We start from the raw sequence: 20,459 nt of genomic DNA on the forward strand, positions 1-20,459 counted from the left end.
TATATTTAAAAAATTCATTAGCTTAATGGAAATGCTACATTCATAATGAATTCTATATAATCCTTCTCTTTAATTCATCTCACTTTAATCTCACTAATTGGATTAAACTCAACTTACAAATTTGACTTAAATTACTAGTTTGGCATCATACTTCTTACTTGAATAAAAGACGAAACCTCTTCGCATTTATTCATTATTGTTAACTGAACGGTGGTTAGTTAGTTCCCCTTGAAAAGTCAACCAATTCCTGGTCAATAACGATAATTACTTAGTTTATTGATTAATTTTAATTTTAAAAGTTTCCATTTCTATTTTTCATGATTAAAATTCAAGTTTCTTTTTAAAAAGTTATTTTCGGGATTCAATTTCGATGTTTCTGGGTTACGTCATTGAGATACAATTCTACTAACTTTATACAAAGAGATAATATTAGTAAATAAATTATTATTACATAACTTTGCAGCTATTGCGCAAATATTAGGAAATTTATTTCGATATCAATGAATTTAAATTAATTAACTCAACATAAATGCAACATATTTTTGATATCAAATTTTAAAGAAAAGTTTTATATTTGTATAGTTTTACAAAAGCAATATTATATAAATATGAGTTCTATATGTCATTCAATGAAAGAAAATTTAGAAATATTGTTAAAATTAATTCATAAATTACCTAAATTTTATTCAATTATAGCGTTTAATCTCTTAGAAAATTTTATCTTCCCTATTTATTTTACTACCATTTTAAATTAAATATGAAAAACACTTTGCAAAAATATCTTTTCGGAAGTTTGAGAACATGCTTAAAAAATATCCATCTGTATCTCCATTTCCATGTAAAAAACAAGAGCAGTAGCAATAATCACCCCACTGAATAACCACGCAAACCTATCAGAAGTAAAAATAGAGCGATATTTGATATGACCTATAATTTCGCATGTTTTCAGATCACTGGTGTCCAAGCTTGAAGGTACCCACCAATGCTTCGATGGAATTGAGCGGTGTGAAAGCGGGTGACGAGGTCAAATATGTTTGTGACAAAGGTCACAAGTTAGTTGGTGATGAGGTTCGGAAATGTCAGCTTGGAGGACAGTGGACGGGAAGAGAACCTTTCTGCAAATGTAAGTGTATATTCCCATTCAAAACAACTGAAAATCTCTTTCAAAATATGGAATTCACTAAAACAGCAAACATAGATTTTGCAACTAAATAAGAAAAATAGACTTTTGTGGGGGTGGAAAACTGATTTTGTGGTTTGCGTATGTTCACTTAGTTTTCAATAAAAGTTCAGATTACATTTATTTTCAATTAATGTGAGTATTTTACGCTTCAAAAACAGCGTTTGGGATTTTCTGATGGTTTCTTTGCCACAGAACTAGAAAAATATTATCTGTTAAGATTTCGAGTATAGCATAAATATAATATTTCTGTGGATGGGGGTAATAAAAAGGAATTTTATAATATTTCAGTATATTAGATATATACCTTAAATTTGGTTATGTTTTTTTTCAAGTACTTTTATCATTTCAAATTTTTTAGAAAAAAGATTAACTTAAAAACACCATACTTAAAATCTGATTTGGATATTAGATGCATTTAATAAGGAAATATTTTTCACAATTCTTCGTAGATTTTTAACCCGAAGTTTATGCCACAGATTTTAAAATATGATAATCATTAAATAGTTCTAGTTTCTCCATCTAGGAAGAAAAAATAAAAAAACTATAGTTCTACCTGTTAACAAAAAAGGAAAATCTTTAGTTCTTTCATACAACAAAAGGCGAACCAAGAAATGAAATATAAAGGCAAATACGATTAAAAAAACTTAGTAAATATTTTATAATTAATGATCGCAAGAACTGCAGAAACCAGTTATTTGCAACAGGAATTGTTAACAGTATAAGCTGATAATAAAAGTGAAAAATTTCCAAAAATTAAAATTGAAAAAAAAAAAAAAAAAAAAAAAAAAAAAACTTTTTCCTTTCTGTTTAAATAAAATCAATTTTCTTCTCATCTATCTGTATTGCATTGGTTTAGTTTATTATGGCAAAGCACACTAGGGCTATCTGGTTAAGGGGAAGGATGCCTTCGTGGAGGATTAACAGAAACTGCTTCGTATACAGTTCACACGTGGAGAAAAACACGAAAACGCCTTACAGTCAGCCCGTTATCCTCGAATTGAGCCAGGATCAGAACTACCAGTGTTCAGCGATTTTACCGCTCGTTCTCTGGTGGATCTGTATTTATACTTGAACTTTGTCTCAACAAGAGGTGATTCTACGCTAAATTAAGCAAAAGCAGTAACAAAACTTAATTTTCTTATTCCTGCTCTAATTTTACGCAACTAATTACTCTGGGTGGATTTATTTATGAAATATTTTCGGGTCCGCTTGAGATTTGAAACGAACTTCCTTTTCAACGGCTAAGTGATCTTGATACTTGCGAGTTTAACCAGCGATTAATTTCCAAGATTGGTCGCCAAACGATATAGTAAACCCAAAAGAATAACGTTTCAGAAGAAAGTAATAAGAACTATGAAATCGTTTTTCTCCTTCATAAGACTTTAAAAAAAAAAATTTTTTTTAATAAAAAAAGCCTTGATTTAAAATGATGGCAATTTTCAATTTGCCATCAAATGAAAATGAAGTTATTGTATTCTTCTAAAAAATTAGTACTTTATTCTTCCCTCGAATTTGCGAAACTGAGCAAGAACAGAGCATTTTTTTTTTTTTTTTTTTTTTTTTTTTTTTTTTTTTTTTTTTAAGTAGGAATTTGCATTTCTAGAAACATAACTTTTCACCGCTTTAATTTCTTTAACGTTTGCATTAAAATTTCCCTATTTGAAAGTGCTGTTCTGAAGAGGAGTGTACGGTGCTCAAAGTTGGCGACATTTTTTCCTGGATGCTTTGGTCGCCGGCAAAATCGGGACATGTTCCGTGATTTTAAAACCGGTCAGCCCACCAGCGACCGAGCAGTAAAATCGCTGAACACTGTTAGTTCCGAACTGGGTTCGACTCCAGGCGAACGGCTTGGCTGCATGGGGGTTACCTCATAAATTTGGATACAAGCCAGTTTCCTTTAGTAAGTCCTCCATGAAGGCATCCCTTGTATCTTTTCTTAATCAGCTTAACCGAAACCTTAACGCCAGTCAGTTTTTGGATAATTTCTGTTCGACGATGAATCTAGGATGATGATGTGATTCGGCTAAGGGATTTGGTCAAATATGCATCTCACATTTCCCCCTTCTATTTGGGGTGGACTTGCTCAAGATACCCGCAGGATCGGCGGAGAGAGCGCTATGCACCTCCATGAATTCTGTTCCTGTCAAGTACCACCAATAAGACTTGGGTTCAAAGAAAAATGTGCACCCAAGAATTCACTGGTCCATGCGAAGGGAGTGCAGCCTGCGATAGATACTACGTATGACTGACAGCCTTTTTATGCATTCGATCGACACAGCGCATCAAAAAAACTGTTTAATCCTATGCTGGTGTGGTTCTATGAAAAATAACGGTTACAGCCGAAAACATCGCGGGCGAAAACGTTGCGGAGAAAACAACGCAAGGCGAAAATATCGTGGTACAAAACATCGTGGGAGAAATGAAAGCAAAGAGAAAACATCGCAGTTCTAAAACATCTTAGTACAAAATATCGTGGTCGAAATTCCAGAGGTTCAGAAACTTCGAAGTTTAAAAACATCGTCGTCGAAAATATCGCGTTAAAAAATAAAGTACCTACAAATCATCGCATGGCAGCAACATCGCATATATGATTTTTTCAGGTTTTCAAAGTTGTAACTGCATTTTCGCATAATTATTTGGGAGCGCAAGAAGGAAGGAGGGTGAAAATTTTCATGACATTTCAAGAACCAAAAAAAAAAAAGATATAATTTTTTATTTTACTAAAACAATGACAGATTAACAAACGCGAAAGAAACTAATTTATTAGTTAAATAAGCAATTTGTATACAGGTAACCTCACGCAGTTATTTGTCTTCCTCTTTCTAAACATTTTTAGACTGTATTTTTCCTGAAAAATTATCAGTATAAAAAAAGATTAATTTATTTATAAACTTTGTTACGATGTTTTTAAACTTTGTAACTATGTAAATTTAAAAATTCTATTAAATGGTATAAGTTGCGTTAATTTTGCACTCATTTTCAATTTTTAAATACTTAAGTTTACTTCTTACATTTTCAGCAGAAATTTATTAGTTCACTCAAAAAATATAAAGTATAGAAGGAAACCTTGCCGACTTGCTTACTTACCACCAAGCTGAGTTGCTGTACCGCCTATTATATGACTATCAGCATTTGTACAATTGGTGGAGCATCCTATTGTCGCTATGCCTAGCTAAAAATCTCTATGAAATATTAAAAATTGTAGAGGAATTTAAAAAGTCGCTTCGAAAGATGAGTATTTGTGACCTGAGGTTAATAATGAGACCCTGTCAAGACTTTGACTGTGCTGAATGAGGATTTTAGCAACGTTTTATGCATTGTTATCCTGAGTTTACAGAGAATGTTTACTCTAGAAGTTAGTGGTAATTTGGATATAAAAAGTTATTCAGAAGTTTGCCGACTCTGTGCAAACATCCAGATGTGCACTAAACTTTATGCTCATTATTATATCATTGCCAAATTTTCAATTTGATCATGTTGATTCGTATGCCGGTAATTAGTGTCTCGCCTATGGTGTCGATTCTACTTTGCTATGCCGATGCTACTTAGTATCTGCCAAATATCGCCTGTGTTGATTCTATGCTGTATCGATCCCGTACAGAGCCGATCTTGTGCATTATGAATCCTGCGAGTATAAGACAGCAAGAACAAGTGCTGTAACTTCTGAACTACTGAAATCTACTCGAAGATCCTTAGCTTGGGATAATTTCTACTTAATACTAATATTCAGCTAATGAACTTGTATGACTTTGTTTATCTAAATAAGTGTACTCTTCGCATACTATGAAAAGTTCTCCGGTTAAAACAAACTGCTCAATCATAGTAAGTGAAAGAGCAAAAAACGAAACAAAAATGAAATTAACTTTCATCGAGTTAATTATTTGAACATCTATGGATTTCCCAACTTTCTAATGAACCCAAAATATGTGTTCCTATGCCTAAAAATCTGTCTATGTCTGAAATTGTTCTTTCTCAAGTCTTTTAGCATTTAACCTGACTCAAACTCGTATTTATGGTTTTAATTTTCAGACGTTGATTGTGGACGACCTCTGTCTTTGGATAATGGCACTTATCAACTGATTGATGAAGGTCTAAGTACATATCAAAGTCGTGTCACCTACCGTTGTAATAGCAATTACACCATCGTTGGACATGACCAACGAACCTGCCTGGAGACTGGGAAATGGAGTGGCAGAGAGCCCACGTGTAAACGTAAGATCGATATCTTCTTCCATTTTAAGGATATGTGTAATTCTCATACTCTAAATTATAATTTTCATTAATGACAATTTTTTAAACATAATTTGATGTTCCAGTGTCCCTAAATAATTGAGCAGTTCGTAATAAAACTGAAGAACTGACTACTCTGTTTGTTATTCTGAAGCCAAATTCTGCAAGTTACTATCCCGAACAACAAGCAGTGTTTAAATGCTTTGTACACAAAACCATGGGACAACATTTTTAACCTTAGTTAGTCTTATGAAGAGAATAAAAATAATTAAGATACAATAACACGCCGAACAAATATTAATTTAGAAGTCAAACAACAAAAATCACCGTTGTATTTTCAAATTTTTACAGGACTGGTTTCGATGGTTTTACCGAACCATCATCCTCAGCTGCAAAAGCGCAAATGAACGAGATAAGATAAGAAAGCCTGGACAGGATACAAGCCACTGGCGCCATCTGTTGATAAAACCAGAACTAAAACATAATTTCTTTAAATTAAATCTTTTATAGAAGTTATGTTTTAGTTCTGATTCAACAGATGGCGCCAGTGGCTTGTATCTTGCCCAAGCTTTCTTATCTAATCATTATATCTTATCTCGTTCATTTGCGCTTTTGCAGCTGAGGATGATGGTTCGGTAAAACCATCGAACCTAGACCTGTGAAAATTTGAAAATACAACGCTGATTTTTGTTGTTTGACTTCTAAATTAATAAGAATAAAAATAAGCAAATTTGTAATTGCAGTCAGATTACATTGTACAATTTCTAATCTACGTTTACTATATCATTCAGTAATGTAATTAAACAACTAGGCGAATAATAAATCACATAAGAAATTCGTTATTCTCTGGTCCTAGAACGACTTCTTAGCAAGGCACTACTGTACCATAAAACCAATGAATATTTTCTGATGCTCTTATAGTCTTGGAAAATTAAAATAAAAGTTTAAAACTATTGAGATGCCAATAAAATCCAAAAGCGATTTTTGGCGAAAGATTCTAATGTTTCTAACTTTATTTTCAGTCATTGATTGTGGTAAACCGGATGTTCCCGAAGGTATAGAAATTCCAAAGAACGCAACATTCACCGTTCATTCCGAGATTCATTATCGCTGTAAACCTGGCCACAAGTTGTCCGCAGTCTCAACCAATGATGTGAACACTTTCAAAAATGGTGGAAATACACTGAGATGCAATCCGGATGGAAAGTGGTCCGGAAACCTTCCCACTTGTATATGTAAGAATGATTTTTTTTTCATCTTTTTTATTATCATCATGAGTGAAAGCAAATGCATGAAATCATTTGCCAGAGGAAGCATTTGCCATTTTCCCAAACGAGCCACTAGCCAAAACAGTATAATGAAGTGTTATTAAAGTTACAGAACAATAAAAGCTAAAAGGAATTTTAGTGGAACTAAATTTTAGTGGAATATTTCTTCGCAATTAATTATATTCCCCCCCCCTTCTTTCAGTCTTCTTTATACAACTTAATCATAATTGTTTTTAAGATATTCATTTATATTTCAGCTCTTTCATGTATTTTTTTTATCCTTAATTCACGTTTTAAAATTTTATACTACTTGGTATCAGGGCCGACGCCACAGCCGAAGCAAACAATGCAGCTGCATCAGGATGCAGAAGTTAGGAGCTGCAACATTTTAGGGATGGTAAAATTTTTGGAATTTAGATGAGGCATTGAGTAGCAGAACAAAGAAGAGACAACATGTTTAGTATTTTGTCTAGCGCTGGCCCTGCTGGGCATCAAATGTAACCAAATTATATATTATATTTCATAAAGAAATCAAACAGATTTATTTTTAGAAGATCAGTAATAATATTGGCTCTGTAGAATTGGGTGCCCCTTCGACTGGCGACACATTTTGTTTACTTTTGGTGATGATACCCCGTTTCTGGTTATGATACAATGATACAACTTGGTATTAGCTTCTTGATTTTTTAAGTGAAAATAGATCGATGTGTACATGGACACCGAGTTTGCGCAATTCTTTGACTTCTTATTTTGGTTTTGTGTAGCAGACATATTGAAATTGTGCCTTCCTTGTGCCGAACTTGGCGTCAAAAAAGAATCACCAAAAAAATAAGGGGCACCAAATTTTAAACTTTTACCTTAATATCCAAAGGTAAAGCTTACTTTTATTCTTCTTTACGGTGGATAGCTGAAGAAATCGTAGACACTCCAAATGACAGAAGCGATTAATACAGACTGTTTTTACAAGGCGAACAACATATTTTATTGTTATATATACCAAAGAATTTAAACGATAGAAGGATATTAATTACAAACGCAGTAAGCAGCTCTAACTTTCTGCTTCCGTTCACTAGTGCACCTGCTGTCTCTTTTGTTTATTTCAGTATCCAATTCACTTCAGCTCGTAATAGATAAAAAATGCCGAGAGGCCCGCTCAGTAGCAGCATTTGTCACTAAATAAAAACTAATATTGAAACTTTATTTTGTTACCACTAATAAAAACAAGCTAAATGAAACCAAAAATTTTTAATCGCCCAGACTGAATATATTGAATGAAACAAGATTTTTTTTTTACGTAGAGTTAATAATAAGAATTCACTTAAAACATAAAATTGAAGTTTAAGACATTACACATAGCTTTCATTAATTTTACAATGGATTGTTCCACTCTATAGAAACAAATAAGTTTATAGGATCCATTAATATCTTTAATTTTCAAAATTTCATTTGAAATTCTTAAAAAATTGTTGAATTATTTCAGTAGTTCTCAACCGGAAGGGAATTTCCTTCAAGAAAAGAATTTCACGTCTTAAAACAGGATTTAATCGACCTTAGAACTTTAAAAGAATGATCATGACGAAAGCTAGATATGGCATCGTCTGATTATATGACCTAAAAGCAATGAAAATAATAATTTAAGTACCATATAAGAAACCTGGAATCGTGTAAGCGCATCGAAACCAATTAAAGCATTTACCTAATTATATTTCTCAAATTTTATAATAAACAAAACAAGTATATAAATAAGATAAAACAAACAAATGTACAAATAAAAATATATGTATGATATGCAGGATTTGCCCAAAATTAGGAAACACCATGCTTAAGGAAGTTAATTATGCTTCTAATAGATTACGCAGGATTAGCATTATGTTTTTGGTATAACTATTTTACATATTTTCTTAATGTTGTGAAAACTTACAAACTTTATTTGTAGTTCGAAAACCTTAGTGAAGGGAAATGTGTCATTCGATTGAGTTTAAAGAAATCAGATCCTTATTACCTCTCTGTTGGTATATCTGTAATCTCAGTTGTAAAATTCTTAGGCATATCGAGAAGTTTCAGTTTAACGTCATGACAGCGTACAATATTCTAAGCAAAACATCGTCTGTGAGACATAGTTGTTGGTGGAAAGTTAAACTTAGTGACTGAATTAGAAGAACATTAAAGAAAACTTCTGGTACGAAAGAAATTATATAAGCAGAACATTTGCGGCACAGCTGCTGCCTCGAAGCCTTTTGTTTCTTAAATAAATTCAAAATAGATGCAAACTAGATAGGGGGCCAGGTGTATAGAACACAGAATGTTGATCAAGGGAAATAAGCATTGCGTCTGGATGAATCAACCTTCGCACTATTTCCCACCTCGAAAAGAATTCACGCACAGAGCGAACAACTTCAACAGAAGCTTAGAATCCAGACTTCTGCTTCCAAGCAGACTGAAACAGCACCATACTAAAACATGATGCTGGTTCAGTTACTCTGGATAGTGGTATCGAGGTTTGCAGGAGGCCCAAGTGTCACTTTATTATTAAAATTAAATATCGTTGATTACATAACCCTCTTAAACAATCTCATCCATTTAATGATATAGACACTGTTTCATACCGAGTAACTGTACCTTTCAAAATGATAATGCCCTTCTTAATGATGTAAAATTGTTTTAAGAAAATAAAGTTACACTTCTTCTCTTGTTTGAGCAATCATCAGACTCTAATATCATCGAAACCCTGTGGTATGTGCTGGAATAGACAGTGAGATATTGTTTTTCTCTCCCAGCATCTTCTCTCCAAGAACTGAAGCAGTTTATGACAGAAGAATGGTATAAAACACACATGTTAAGGAGGAAAGAATAAAGCAAAATAAAACTTGCGAACCACTGAATTATTGTTTTCCCAATTTGTTTCCGATTCCTGGATCCAATAAAAAACGAATACGTAATAACATCGGAGCTGAAATGTTGAGTACATACTTTTTTTCTTAAAAGTACGAAATTTGTTTATGCACATTTATTTTTTAGATGTGGACTGCGGCCGAGTACAACCACTTCTTCGGGGTGAGGTTCAATACTCAAATGGTACTACATACTTGAGTAGCATGGCTATCTATTCCTGTAATTCTGGATTCCGGATGATCGGCACCCGTGTTAGGCACTGTACCGAGAGCGGGAAGTGGAGCGATAACGCCCCCAAGTGCGAAGGTAAGTCAGAACTTCAATTCTGGACTGCTGCAGTATTTTTCTAATACATATTCTGAGAATGCTTATCCATCTAATTAAAAACTTATAAGTTAAGATAAAGCGGAAATTTTTCTTGTTAAAGCGGCTCGCCGTGTTTAGTTGCCAGAACTGCAAACTTTATCGCCCATTCTATAATGTGCAAACTGTAAATGTTGCCAAAGGCGTTTCTGGTATCCCTTTTAACAAGAAAGAGCCAATACAAGTAATGTCTGTTTCCAAGACATGCACATGCCTAAAATTATGAACACATTTATTTACTCCTCCTATCAGCGGTTTCTCTTTGGCGAGATAAGCTGAGAGACATTATGAAAGTAATCGTGAAACATAAATATCACAAGTGAGTATAGATCATTTTAAGTCCTTAAAGTGGGCACAGCGCTTATTCCCGCCATGGAAAGGGGCTTTGCCATTTGTTAAAAATTATTATAACCGCACACATTTTTTTTCGGGGGTATTAGGAATACGGTTAAGAATATTTCTTTCTGAAAAGAAAGAATATTTCTTCTTTCTTTTTCTTGTTGTTCCTTCCTTGTGGTTGATCAGTGCTTCCAGATTTGCAACAAAATCAGATTATTTATCAGCTATGTTTTTAGCAAGCCATACTTTCTCTTAGTAGTTAAGCTCTCTCCCAACTTTAAGAAAAATTCAATCTGATTAAATTAATATTAAGGGTAATGAGATACATTCCACAAGAGACAAGAGGAAGAATAACGTTGTTTGTTTACATTAGCTATACATTAAGTCACTTGATTTCTGAGGTCATTTGAATTTATCTCATTAACTGACATATCAAATAGATCCGAGTTAAAATAACACTCCGAATAACGATTATTGGAGGTGTTAAGGCAACGAAAATTAGTTTAATATTCATAAATTAGGCGGGGCTAGTTTCGAAGGTATTTTTTCCTCAGCTACTAAAGTGCTTCTGCAACTGAAGAAGGTTCTACATTTAAACCAAAAAGATTTTTGCTGCCTTAACTTCATATATTTGTAAAAGGTTAATTTCTATGATATCATGTTAAATATTTAAGTTTTAATAACAATGTATTGCCACTTATTAAGTCTTTACTTTACAGGAACACTTAAATAATAGTTTAACACATGTCTTTGTACTATATCAGCGAATTTTCAGTAAAAAAGAAAATACTTCGAAGAAGCTTTAAGCTAAAAAACTAATTTCATTTGGGCATCTTTGAAATGACATTCCTTACAGACGAGATGAAAATAAAATAACAGAAAACTAATATTAGTCTAAAATTAATTACATGTACAGTAAAACGTACTTGTAGATGTTATATAGTTATATAAAAGGCCAAGGGGATCAGAATAAATGGAGTAAGCCTCCTCCGTATGCTCCGTGCAATGAAAATGGAGCCATGAAACGTCACGGTATGACGTCTATTCAAAATCGAAGAGAGAGAGAGCATCTGTTCTCAGTTGTTTAGTTAGCTGCTGCTGTTACTATTGCGAGTTCAGCGTGAGATATGATTAACTTTCTAAACACTTGTACGAATATTTCTGAGGAAAACTGCAGAGATCTGAAACGTCTTTGATAAAAATAAATTTTTATTAACCTATTCTTGAATTTGTGCATTCAAACTATTACGAACCCGTACGCGCACGCAACAATACTTGATATTTAAAATCACACATTTTAAATCATATGCATGTGTTTCCTTTTCAGAAATCCGTTGCTCTCCACCTGAAGTACCAAAGAATGCAACCGTAGTTTACGGAGGTAATGACCGGGCCTCGGCTGATTCTTTCCGTGTCGGATCTACGGTCCAGTACCGATGCGTTGCTGGACACTTACCCATCAATGGAGAACCTCTCAGGACCTGCCTGCCTACAGGAGTTTGGTCTAATGAGCCACCTCTCTGCATGTGTATGTGTTCACGAATTAATTTTTTTTTTCTATGCAGTGAAGCAAAACATCATCCTTTAATTATGTGGATTTGTTTGGCGTTTTCCCTGTAAGAATAAACAGGTATCGAAGCTTAACCTTTTTGTGCTCCTTAGGACATTTTTACTGTAGTATATAAACACTACGCAATCAATGACTATTAAATACTGATAATACCAGGAAAATTCTCTCAAATACTAAATATATAGTATAGCAAAAAAATACTTTTATTATTAAATATTGCTTTTTCCCCTTTAAAAATCAAGTTATCGATTTTATATAAGTTTACGTTACTAGTAATTGATATATTTTATGTAGTCAGTAACTAATACCTATTCAGTAGGTTCCATATGGCTTTGCAGATTTGAAATTTTCGATGCTTTAAAATTGTTGAATCCTTTCATCAATGAAACGTTCCACATAAAAAATTTAAAATAAACCATTATTCTTTGACCGTTAAATTAAATCAAATACTTAATAATATGTGATATACTAGGTTTCATAAATATTTTCATTCTTACGAATCAGTGATATGTTTCTCATCCATTAAGAAATTCTTCATTTAATTTCTTGCTGCTCTGTGTTATTTTTTCTTTTTATCATTATTGCATTGGTTTTTAAGCATTACATATTGGACGTCTATTATTATTATCTGTGGCACTTACACATTAATGTAATCACCTCGGAGCAATACGGCAATTTTTTATAGATTGAAAAGGTATAGTTACGTATTGGCTGCAAGTTTTTTTTTTGGGGGGGGGTGCTGAAATTACCGAAATACACAGCGATGTGTGTTTTCGCTCAGGTAAACGTGCAGAGACAGTTTCGTGCAACCCACAGCAACAGAGGTTATCAAGAAAACAAATTTCCTTGTCGTTCCCTTTAGAAAATTTTCAGCTAAATTCTGTATTTCTGCAGGAATTTGACGTCAGTTTCTTCTACTGCTGGCAAATTATAGAAGCTCTTATTTTAAAACTAAGTTTAATTCAAAAAATATCATGATTTGTTTATAAAAACCATTTTTGGAATATACTAAAAAAGAACACTCACGAAAATGGTGGCGTTGCTTGACTGAAGGATTGTTATGAGCATGTTTGCGGGCGGGAAGAATGTTCATGCGCAAGGTTGCCATAGTTTGGCACATTCTGAAAATTTGGCGACATCTACTAAGGTGGTTGCGTTAATGTGTAAGTACTTTATCAGTTTGGTGCCAGATTATCACCTTCTTAGACTACCGAGCAAATTTTTTTCTACTTTTTATCTTTCAATAACAAAAGAGTAAGTAATTAAAATAATGTAAAACAACTAATATATTTATTCGAACTTCAGCCTGAAGTTACACAAACTAAAACATTAACAAAATTAACTTCTCCTCCTTGGCCAGGGAAACAGCAATTATTTAAAGTACTTGCAAATCAGATTTTAGATTAAAACCGAACAATCCGGCTTCGCTCTTCCATGACTGCAGCAAAGACAGTCACGAGCTCTTAGCGACAGAACTAAAAGTAAACAGTTATACAAACATTCACCGCAACAAACTGACGCTGCCAGCTTTATCTCGCAAACTTCGATTATTCACATATTTTAGCGGAGTTAACAAAGTTAATTCACAGTTAATTAGTTAATTTTTCACAGTTAGTTAATGCACATATTCTAGTGGCGAAAGAGTAGTAATACTAGAAAAGTTTAATAAAGAATATAATGTATTTATTAAAATTAACTTTACATGATTAAAAAAGACTATTATTTAACTATTGATTATCCGCTCAGTTGTCACTCAAAGCATTTTAGTTCATTTAAAAAGAGAGTTCACAAATTCCTAAGCATTAAAAGAAGCATAAAAAAAACTTATTTGCAGTGATTTCGGTTTTAAATTAATTTAATTTATTGACGGGATTTTAAATTTTGAAAGAGACAAACTATTTTGCATTTTCTGTTAATTATAACTGTTACTACAAATCTAAGTTAAAGTAAAATCCCATTAGTACCTAAAAGTTTTTAAATCTTAGGTATCTTAATCACAAAATACGTTATCAAAAATAAAAAATTTCTCTTTTTTCAGATATTGATTGTGGTTTGCCCTTACCTGTCCCTCATGGCCATTGGATGCTGCCTTCTAATACCACGTACTATGGTAGCCAGGTAGAATACGTTTGCGATATCAATTACGAAATACACGGGGCAAGAAGAAGGTTGTGTCTTGAAAACGCCACATGGAGTAACAGCGAACCAACGTGCCAAGGTTGGAAGATTTTATTTATCATCATTTATAAATAATCAATTAGAAGCTTAAAAATTAATTCCAGTCTTTCTAAATATATATGTTACCGGTAATCTATGAAAACAGGCGTTGTATAGAATGCCAAAAATTGAGTTTCAAAGTATGAAACGATTAATATTTCTCACATTTCCTAGGCATTCTATGCAAGTCCAAAACACAAACTATCAAAGTGTAAAATATTCTAATTAAATAATTTTTCTAATGTCTCGTGGGAAAGCACATGACTCTTACAAAAGAAGAAGGTACGGGAACGCTAGAGGTAGAGGAGAGTCATTCTTTCGGACTTGGGCCTACAAGTGGCCGAGAAGTAAAGTCGCTGAACACTGGTAGTTCTACGTGGGATTGAGTCCTGGAGAACGGGCTGGCTGCATGGGGGTTTTCGTCGTTTTCTCCATGCGTAACATGGATACCAGCCAGTTCCCTTAAAAATTGCCCCAAGAAGGCATCCCTCCCCACAGGCAGATAGACCTTGAGTTGCTTTCTCTTAATCAAATAACCTACCCTAACCTTCGAACTTCTAGAGGCCCATTATTCGCGACTAATCGTCCTTCAGCAGATGTTAAATCATATATTCTACGTTGATTCTTTTTTTTATATGTATTAAAAATGATAAAACAGAATTAGCACTTCAACTAGAAGGATAACCGAAAAATCTTGGAGGGAAAACTCTGGATCTATGTTCATTTTTTCCATTTATTCCTTTATTCGAATAACGTCACCGCGTTGCTATATATGAGGTAAAATAAACAGGTTACTACATTTTTTTATTTCATCGACTGGTGACCTGTTCATCGGTAAGTATTTAAAAACTGTAATCTTATACAAAATATTTTTCCGCTTTAATTAGCTTACTAAACAACAATTCTCCAATTCCATATATAAGGTCCCATCAAAGGCCGTTAGTCAGCATTACTTAGCAAACTTTTTAAGGCTAGCAGATTATAGCGTTAACAATTATAAAAGCCGAGAACACTATGAAATGAAATCAAAATTCGAATAATATAGGAACACTCTCTAGTTCATAAATTGTTAAAACAGTTTTCTGATATAAAAAGATGCTATCTTGGACACCAAGACCAACTAAACTGATATTAAATACCTGAAGAGCTCCCGAACTAACTGTAAGTGTACAATCTTTACTGTTGATTTAGTTTGGCTAACTACTAAATAGGATCCAATGGATCAGAGGGTCTAGGCTAGCCCCTTTAACACTTCGCCATTCGCGCCAAAGACAAGTTTGAATTGCGTTGGCTTTGTACCCGGGAAGGACTATCTCGCTTTCACGTGCTCCCATAGCTGCCGTCGACATACCGTTAACTACTGGCTGTAAGCTCTAAGGAATTTAAATTTTTTCGTGATTCTTATAAGAGAAATTAGTTTAACTTTTGGAGCTATATTTTAGTTTGCTTTCATTCTTACGTTACATGAAAGAACTCGAAATGAAATATATTGATCACTAATTCCAGAGAAGGAATCGGTACGAAGAGCTAGTCCTGAAGCCAAGAGTAATACAACTAAGAAATAATCCGATTTGCTGATTAGTAATAAAACTAATTACTAAAAAACTACTGCTACCGAAAAAACTAACTAAACTACTAAACTGATTAGTAATAAAAATTAGAAATAATCTGCCTTGCTGACCTTGTGCTCTTTTTGAGATAAAATGTTTTTAACTAGTGATTTATTATGATATCCAACAGATTCAAATATTTTTATGATATCATCATTTTGTTTTCGCCTTTTTATCGGATTTTCATAAATATATCGGAGCATATTAATCGTTATTACACTTGTTAGTCTTCAAATTCCATCATTGATCTTGGTATCAAAACTGCAATAAACCCTGGAGTGAGAAGCACCTCTCTGGGACGATTACTTCTGAAAGTGAAAAATATATCCGAGACTATCAAAATAAACACTAACACTGGATTTCACCTCTCTAAGATGACCACATCACCGTCCACGCACGGTTGTCTTATAGAGAATTATAATTTTATTTTATACCCAGTACCCGTCGGTAAAAACCATGACATACCACTCATGGGACCCACAGCATCCTTAAATTGTTAGGAAGTAGAATGTTACAAATATTTAGAAGAGCTAACATTTTAAAGTAACTTCTGAATGAAACTAAAGTATATTTTTTACCACTGGCCCGAATACGATAATAGCAGAATGGAAGTTTGTAATATTACATTGCTTAATCTTTCATGTTATAAAATGAATATATATATATAATTATTTCGTAACATGTCCATTTTCTGCATATTTCAAAATCATGAGTAATTATAAATAATTGTTTGTTTTAACAGTGGTATCATGCGGTGCTCCAGACACGAAGGACGACCAGACGACTGTTGATGGTGACAGTTACGTCGTAGAACAGTGGGTTAATTACAGTTGCTCTACTGGATATGAGCTGGTGGGCAACAGCAGCCGAGTTTGTGGAAGTGATGGAAAATGGAGTGGAGACACACCTTTCTGCAAGTGTATGTTTCTGTTTTATGTTTGCATCCTTGCAGCTAATACTCCAATAACAGGTGAAAAGTGGTTTTTAATTACAGAACCTATTCATACCTCCTGTAGAGAAACATGTTAACGCATAGGATTAGCAACGCTGAATAATAAACAGTACTCCTATGAGGAACTTGCGTACCTCAAGCTAACTCCTGGCTTCGTGTAGTCAGACGGTTTATCGCCATGTCCTTAGACTTTCAGAGAAATCACTATGAGCTCAGAAGAAGGTTTAAAATAAATCTTTTTATTATAACTTAAACTGCACAACTCGTGTATTACAAAATAAGTCACCGCTGCTTAGGGGATAGAAGCTGACATAAAACTTAGTGATTCAAAGTATGTAATTCACACGGCAAAGGTCCTACGACAAAGGTTTGGATCCGGCCCTCTAATCACTCCAGCAAACCCGATTAGCAAAAGGCTAAAGGCCCTTCCAAGTAAATCTAAGAGACGGACAAAATTAGCTACCAAAATCCATTTGACCTATAAACTACCAAACGTATTTGGTAAAGAAAAATTTCAAATGTTTTTTCATTCCAATCGAACAGTTATACTTGCGGTGAAAAGAATTTTATTTTTTGCCTCTATTCGAAGTTCTTCGTTCGAATCTATTATATAACATTCTAGATATATTTTCTCTCATATCGTTCACTTATTTTCCAGTTTCTCATTTTAAAAGAAAATTAGAGAAGTTTAAAATTAAGATCCCTTAAAAGATTTATTGTGCCGCAGTGGGAATTTGAACTGGTGATGATCTGTGTTCCAGAAGATATGCTAACCTTGGCATCAAAACACACATCAAGAAAGGCCTTTGACTTCTTACACATATGTAGTAGACTGCTAGATTCGAATCCATTAGAACGCTCACTAAATTCCTAAAAATCAAACTTTTTTTGGAACATTGGCGGCGAAAGTCAATCATTGTTTGACTGTCAGCCATGTAACTTTAAATTTATGACGTAATGGACTATAAGTTGTAATCAAAATAGGTTAAAATATTGCTTATAAAATTTGTAGTATATATTATCGGCAAATATGGTATTATACAGAATATTTAATCATTATAAACTCTCTAAAATAACAGAATAAGTATAAAATTAAATTATCTATACATATTTCTAAGATATTCTTTAGATTAATGAATTCGTTCCGAAAAATTTGTGAAAACAAGCAACTGCAACAAAAGGGATAAATGCATATGCACATCATGTGTATCAACCTCCTTTCCCCATTCTTATTTGCCTTTGTTAAAGTCAGTCTCTCGAGCTAACATTTTCAATTTGTCTGTCCTTAACTGCTCATGATAAAGACGGTTATGTTCTACTTCAGGCTTTCCCAGATGAAACGTTTTTAAAAATTGTCACATTTCAACCTCTCTCGATCGAGAAAGTAAGAGAAATTCTCATTTCAGGCCATCGCTTCAAAGTTCATGTTAAATCTGAAAATGCAATGAGATGTCATGTGATGGGGAAATATGTATGAAATGCCCTAAACGGTATAATGGTTAGCGATGCTGACTTCGCATCGTAAGGCCAAGGCTCGAATCCTGGAAAAGGTATGGATGCTTTTATAGTGTGTATGCGGAATAGGGGGCACGTAAAATGCTGAACAGCCGAAATTTCTCTCGAGTGATCTCCCGGTAGAGGTACAGAGGTTGGACATCTTCGGATCAGTCTCCAAAGTGTGCTCTATCAAAATTTGGATGGGAATGTAGTATTCGTGCCGTGGGACTATATCTGCGACAGAATTTGACGAAGTTCTAGCGTCCTGCCCATGTCTTCTTCTTCTGTCCTGTCACAATTGGACTGTGCGTCTTGAGCTTCGTGTTCAGACAATGTTTAAATACAACATTAATGTCACTGGCTATGATACCTAATACAGTTAATATGAAAATGCTTTTGTTGATTACATTAAGTGTTGCTGTTGTGGCAATCTGCTGTTCGATGCACCATACTCTTTTGAGATACGGTTATGTCGACTTCCGAATAAAATCGTGGCTAAAATAATTTGAGAGTTCTAAATATTCAGGGAAAAGTAAGAACTTCTGAAGTCGAGGGCTAGCCAGGTTCCCAGTTCCACTATATGCTTAGATTATTGTATACACTTGCACAACTTGTTCCGGCTCGCTGAGGTGGAGTCCTAGAGAACGCCGTGGTAATATAGACTCATGGCTGATGTAGGTCGAAGGCAGGTAGATGAACGGAGGTAAAGCCAGGTGATCCTCGTCACTGTAGCAAGAACCAGCATCTTTAGAGAATGGGCATAGATTTAAAGGTAAGCACACAATAGAAATTTGAAGTGTATAAGACATTTCTCCCGCCTTCTTAGCATGTCTTCGTGGTGTAGTAGTTATCACACTCGACGCCTATTCGACAGGTCCGTGGTTCGAGTCCTGACGAGGCATTGCTCATTTTTCACATCTCCTGCTTCGAAATAACGTAATGTCTCTACAAGTGAAAAACACAATGTTGTAGCTTGGGTTGAAGCGTCTAGTTAGATGTGAAGGGCTGTCATTAAATTTAATTTTAAAATATATGATATTCGTAAAGAATACTGTTGTCATATTTTTTAACATAATGTTCATTATTTTTTTTTTTTTTTTTTTTTTTTTGCTGTGTGTTTCACTGTAGATGATAATATTATTCCATGTACAAGGAAATGCATTTTTGCTCCCTTCCAGAATTATTATAGATGAGGTTCAGACAGAGGACATGCTGTCTTTTTCTGGCTATTTTTCTGATACCGAAGAAATTGATAACGAACCATCATCATAAAATATTTTATTGAATTCTGACCTAATATTTAATCCTAATCTTTATATCTAATTGAAAATAAGTGCTGAAAGTAGCCTATCAACAAAAATTGTAGTGTATGTATTTCATATTTTTAGCAATGTATTTAAATTTTATGTATTTAATGGTTTCTTATTATTCACCTCAGTGGTAGACTGTGGAACACCCTCAGCAATAGCCAACGGACAAGGCTTCCTTGCTAATGGAACCACAACTTTCCTAAGTGTTGTACAGTATCGATGTTTGCCCGATTTTCAGATGGTAGGAGAGCCTTCGAGAACATGCCTGGCATCGGGTGAATGGAGCGATCTTGAGCCAAAATGCGTCGGTAAGTGAATTTTATATCAAAATAGGTTTCAGACAGTTTTTCTGTGCTTGATTACTGCCAAGAGAAAAGTGTAATATTAGTGTAATATATTAGTCTGTTTTTCAGTGGAAAAGAGTTGCTGTGTTTTAAACTTACAGCGGCTAATGAAATTAATGTGTCATGAAAAACCAATAAAACCATTCCAAATACATAAGCGCATGATTGCATAATCAAAACATAGCAAAATTCTTTTGTTTAGATTACACGATGATCCGTCTTCATATAAGTGTGGATTGCATTCTCGCTGTTCAAGACTCAATTGAGCTTCTAGTAGAAAAATGAAAAAACGTTCGGAGCTGGAATTTCTTCCCAAATTATGATAAAAAACTCGAAGAACAGCCACCTTGCCAAACCATACAATTTCTACAATTCTTTTCGAAAAACCTTTGCATTTCTTTCACCCGCAGCAAACCACACAAAAAACCACTACGTAGTTTTTTTTTTCCCCAGCGGCGGGCATTTGCGTATAACGACATTGGTCACTACTAAAGCCAGAAGTGGTGGCTATTTTATTGCGGAGGCACCTAATAGTTGGCCACCTAGTCGTGGGCTTGGGCTGACTATACGTCAGACAAGTGAGTATCAGCAACAAGAAATCCCAGATTTTGTTTTATTTTGCAACTGTAACTTTCTCGAGATAAATGAAAACAGTCTTCAATTTACACAGTATTTGAATACATG

The 20,459-nt window shown here is 34.1% G+C and overlaps 1 protein-coding gene across 1 annotated transcript in view; it reads left to right on the forward strand.

The window, feature by feature from the left end:
- Nucleotides 1-20,459, forward strand: part of fw (CUB and Sushi multiple domains furrowed) — a 180,939-nt gene that overhangs the window by 150,482 nt on the left and 9,998 nt on the right. Inside the window, exons 11-18 of the mRNA XM_085808259.1 lie at nt 950-1,123; nt 5,213-5,395; nt 6,436-6,648; nt 9,700-9,879; nt 11,603-11,803; nt 13,884-14,063; nt 16,415-16,591; nt 19,560-19,739. Of these exons, the coding sequence (XP_085664385.1) occupies nt 950-1,123; nt 5,213-5,395; nt 6,436-6,648; nt 9,700-9,879; nt 11,603-11,803; nt 13,884-14,063; nt 16,415-16,591; nt 19,560-19,739 (1,488 nt within the window). The remainder of the gene's footprint in view (nt 1-949; nt 1,124-5,212; nt 5,396-6,435; nt 6,649-9,699; nt 9,880-11,602; nt 11,804-13,883; nt 14,064-16,414; nt 16,592-19,559; nt 19,740-20,459) is intronic.

The sequence above is a fragment of the Stegodyphus dumicola genome, chromosome 1 (genome assembly GCF_044657685.1).
Source record: "Stegodyphus dumicola isolate Sdum_Otavi_A_Nest chromosome 1, ASM4465768v1".
In the NCBI taxonomy this organism is placed as follows: Eukaryota; Metazoa; Arthropoda; class Arachnida; order Araneae; family Eresidae; genus Stegodyphus; species Stegodyphus dumicola.